The sequence below is a fragment of the Monopterus albus genome, unplaced genomic scaffold, assembly GCF_001952655.1.
Source record: "Monopterus albus unplaced genomic scaffold, M_albus_1.0 scaffold235.1, whole genome shotgun sequence".
NCBI classification, from domain to species: Eukaryota; Metazoa; Chordata; class Actinopteri; order Synbranchiformes; family Synbranchidae; genus Monopterus; species Monopterus albus.
Window position 1 is genome coordinate 597253 of NW_018128115.1, and position 4684 is coordinate 601936.

The window sequence follows — 4684 nt, forward strand, 5'->3', positions numbered from 1 at the left end:
ATTTGATTTGATTTGATTTGATTTGATTTGATTTAACATCTGTGTTTACAATGCTCAGAAAGTTTCAGTTGTGGTGAAATTGTCCTAAATGTATAAATTCAGTTACTGTATATGTTCATTATTGAGGTCACAGTTAAAAGGATTGTAGTCTAGTCCAACACCAGCTTTAACTATGACCTCAATAATAAACATATAATCAAATTTATACATTTAAGACAATTTCAATAAAAACTGTTGTGTGTTTTCTGTAACAAGGCACTTAGTGCTTTGGTAAAAGCTGTGAAAAACCTGTAGGAAGTCTGAACCAGAACACCTGGAAACTGAAGCCTCTTTGTTCATTGTCTTTTTATCGAGCTCCGTCTCAAACACTCTTTGCTGACAAAGCTGTTATGGAGTGGTTCAGAGTAAAAGTAAAGAGTAAGAGTAACAATGAACATCAGTGTGAGTTCACTGCACTGGTCTGTTGTTAATCTTTTAGGAGGCACAGAAGACAGATTTTTGATAAGTTCACTCAGACTGAGACCACATTTAGCAGAAAATGTTTTCACTCATGTCATTTCCTTGTCTTCTGTTTGGTGGCTGGAGTGTGTAACTGCAGCTCCCATAGTACTGCACAACAGGAAGCACCACGTGTTGTGTGTAGCTGTTTGTGTTTATCCTGCAGCAGCCATAGATGTGCAGTGACATGACGATTCTCAGACAAGTTCTACGTCTTTTTCTATTATTATCTGTTACCTCTAAGCAGATTTATGGGCTTTTTGCAGTGGACACAATGTTGTTAAAGTGTCTGTGTTCACATTCGACTCAGCAGACAAGTCTTATCCTCCATGAGATGCTTAGTTTTGTTCCCTACATCAGTCAGTTCTGCTATCGAACCATCATCTCTGTGGACCAATCAGACAGGACACAGACAAGAGGCTCACTGTACTTTAATACTTGAAGGACAGTCACTGCCTTCTGTCATCAGATCATAAGCAGCAGCGTTTGTCTTCACTCTGTCCATTTGCTTTCCAAACAGCCAGCCACCTCAAAGAACATCATGAATTATCTCTGCTTCTCAGCATGGTTTGAGGTTACGTATTCATACACAAACGCACACGTGATGATGTCTGAAGTCACTGCCGCAACAGAGTGCACATTTCCCGGTCCTGTACAGCACCTTGAGACCTCGACACCAAACTTGCTCAGCTTTTAAAATGAACTATGTTTCACACTCAGTGCAGATACGTATTCGTGTAGGTGCAACACTACTGCTGCAGTCACCTTTGACATCTAAAGTCCTGAAGGTAGTCAGAAGCCTACAGCACAAGCTGCCTCCATCACCACGGCTGTTCGTGGTCACTACTGTGGTTGTGGTTCAAAGTCCATGCACGTCAACATTAAAATGTTTTGGTATACATTGTTTAAAGGTACAGGAGAAGGATTGATGACATAGCTTGATATCTTCAAATGTCTGGGAGGCACGGGAGGATGAAGGTGGTGGAGTCTTGGAGGTCACCAGCACTCAACAGCCAGCAAGCAGTCCAATATGGACACCAGAATAAGTCAGAAAGGTTCAGAAGTTCTGAGGGGATTTTTTGAAATCCACCAAGACTGTCAAAAATCCTCCAGGAACCTTTATGACCTTCAGGGGCCTGTGAAAGATGTTTTGAACCCATTAGATGTTTAAAAAACATCACAGATAGAACAGATAGTGGTCAAAATGTTTTGTCAGGACATTCAGACAACTGGTACATGTCCATCAGAACCCTGAAGAATCTGTCAACTAATAAGAGACATAGAAACCTGGCAAGATATGCAAGAATCAAGCAGAACCCACTAGAACTATTAGACATTTATCCAAAACTTTAGACAAATGGTGGAAACAGTTAGGACATTTAAAAATCCATGAAGCTTATAGAACCATTAGACATGCATCCAAAATTTCAGACAAATAAGAGAAATGAATGGAACCTGTCAGAACATCCAGGAAAATACCAGAAACCAAATCCCTGGGAAAATGTCAGGAACTTAGTGACACCCTTACAGATGCATCAAGAACCCACAGAATATTTCAGGAACCTTTGGGATCTTTAGAAACCCATTAGTGATGTATTCTATAGCTTTAAAGAACATACAGATATATCCATCAGAAAATCTATTCATCTGTTCAAACCTTCGGGAACCCATCAGAAGTCCTAGAAGCCCTTTACATGGCAGTAAGCCTCCAACGAGGAAAAGACGATGTACATCAGCCACAGGCTGAAGAACAAACAGGTAGTGAGGATTTTGGGAACTCGGGGTCCGCCGAGCTCCCCACCAATCTCAGGCCGGCGCCGGTAGATGAGGACAGCGATACAGATGAAGGCAAAGATGGTGAAGAGTGTGACAGAGAAAGCCAGCGTGCCCGGGTCGACCCTGAAATCCTGGCCCTTGGAGTAGTGGTAGATGGCAGCGATGGACCAGGCTATACCGATACCCAGGAAGATGTTAACGGCGTTACTTCCCGTCACATTTCCGATGGAGGCATCGGCGTACTGGTCCTGGGTGGCTGCCACTTTACTGGCAAATGTGTCTGATGGAGAGAGAAAGTGTAAACATGTTTGTAAGACTTAAGGATACACACAGTGTTTTATGGAGAAACTGTCAACAGAAGGTTTGTTTGTTTATGTAAGAACTCCACAAAATCAAACACAACCAGGTTGATAACTCTGATTGTGTTTAAAAAAAAAAAAAAGACATCCAGCGGTGCGCTTGTAAAAGTGTAATTTTTCAACTGTGTCTGATTTTGTGGATATATCTTCCCTCCTGCTGCTGCACTGTGACCAGAGGATGTGGAGTAAAATCCAGGGCCTGAGGTTACTGCATGTCTGGGAATGTTCCTGTACAGGGACTCGCTGTTTTACCTGACCGGGTCTAACCTACAAGCAGCCGGCCTATGAAGCCCCCCATGGCAGTTAGTGATCAACCAATCAATGCTGGATTCTCCGGAGCACAGTACCTGTTTGTTCTGACTGCTTGAGGCCAGTGTGTCTGCAGCATGTGACATGTTGCTGGTTAACCAGCGGATTAACGACCCATGATGTTATTGTCGGTGCTATGCTGCTTGTTAGAATTAGTTTCACTACTTTGGGACTGTATGTGGTCATGTGAGGGAAGACACAGCGACCACCGGTTGGATTTACCGACCTTGGAGCTACTTGAAAGGGAACGATGTTTCCACTACTCGGTGGGACTTAATGGTGAGTTAAAAAAAAAACACACATGTTAATGCCTTGTTTCTTAAACATTAGAGAGAATTGTTGTAAGGCTGGAGAAGTTACTATGTCTACATTATGCCAGTTAAAATATGGGGTTTCTCAGTTACCCACTTTGTCTAGAGTGTTACACATCTCTTTTCATTGGTACATATACAGATGTTTACCTATCTATGGAGGAGACATTCATATTAATTAATGCTGTCACAGTTCCTTGTGCTCTCCACTTACAACACAACACTGGCAGCAGGAGTTGTGTGCATTCACAAACTCTTCTCCTTTTTAGGAAGAGGCTCTTTGGTTCTATGATTCTGAAATAATTACAGACTATTTGGAGTTATGAGGGGTGCCAAGATAATCTAGAGGTACCCAAGATTAAACATTAAATGGCTGGAAAGGAGCAAAATGAGCAGCCATGGGAACTTTAAGTGTTTATCTTGTAACTGCTTCATTTGTGGTTTTAGTTTGTGCTACAAGCTGGGCAGACAGTTTAATTAGGGAGTTTATTTTGTGGGTCTTGTGCATTGTGTTACACACAGGACACATTGTAACAAACCTTTGGGGAAGCCAAACGAATACTTTCCACACAATGGGGTAAGGCAGACGGCTCCTGTGCAGCCCAGAGTTTATAAACCATGTGTGCAGCCATACTGGTTTTTGGACTAGTTACAGTCTGATAAGACAGTCGCTGCACACTGCACTCACACTAACAACATAAACACAAAACTCCTGATGTGTACTGACTACTGACAATTCCAGTGAAGTTTTACTTGAACAAGATGAGCACGTCCTCAGTGTTCATAATGGCAGCTGCTCAAACTGCGAAACAATTGATGGAAACTTCCATGTTAAAAGAAAGTCGGCTCTAGCTGGTACCTGAAATAAGTCAAAACAAGTCAAAGTCTGGCTGCTGCACAGAGTCTGCCCATCTCTGCATAAATGAATAAAGGCTGTTCTGGACAACAGGCCAGGCCCTCTTGAAAAAGACATGATAACCTCAATGAGGCAGCACCTAGTTAAATAAAGGATAAATCAAAATAAAACCGCATTTACAAAACGCATGCATGTAGTGAGAGGTTTGTGTCAGACCTGGAACAGAGGTGCCCAGAGCTACAAACACCACAGCAGTGACGGAGTCTTTGAGGCCGACAGTGCAACCAAAATGCGACGCCAGGTCACCGATCACTGCCGTCAGGAGGCCGATGACAACGATGGACACGACAAAGCAGGCCCAGCCATTCCAGTAGTCGGTGGGAGGAACAAAGGCAAATAGAAGCTTCCAGAAGATGGTGAGGAAGTGCATGACATAGTCAAAACAGGAAGGAAGCTTCTCCTCATCACATTCATCGTTATCATCATCACCTGAGGAGGAGAGGGAGGGAGAGCCAGGAGTCATCTTCAGAGACTTTCATGGTAGTTTAAGTTAGAAACTGAGCCCGCTTCCTCTG

The 4684-nt window shown here is 42.9% G+C and overlaps 2 protein-coding genes across 13 annotated transcripts in view; one reads left to right on the plus strand and one right to left on the minus strand.

Moving 5' to 3' along the window:
• Window positions 1-4684, plus strand: part of LOC109971803 (NACHT, LRR and PYD domains-containing protein 3-like) — a 64634-nt gene that overhangs the window by 16313 nt on the left and 43637 nt on the right. The gene's annotated exons all lie outside the window — the stretch shown is intronic.
• Window positions 920-4684, minus strand: part of slc8a1a (solute carrier family 8 member 1a) — a 43190-nt gene continuing 39425 nt past the window's right edge. For all 12 annotated transcript variants that reach the window (XM_020620329.1, XM_020620326.1, XM_020620325.1 and 9 more), the window contains 2 exons: window positions 4326-4598; window positions 920-2554 (listed from right to left, as the gene is read on the minus strand). In XM_020620329.1, the coding sequence (XP_020475985.1) occupies window positions 2178-2554; window positions 4326-4598 (650 nt within the window). In that variant the 3' untranslated portion in view covers window positions 920-2177. The remainder of the gene's footprint in view (window positions 2555-4325; window positions 4599-4684) is intronic.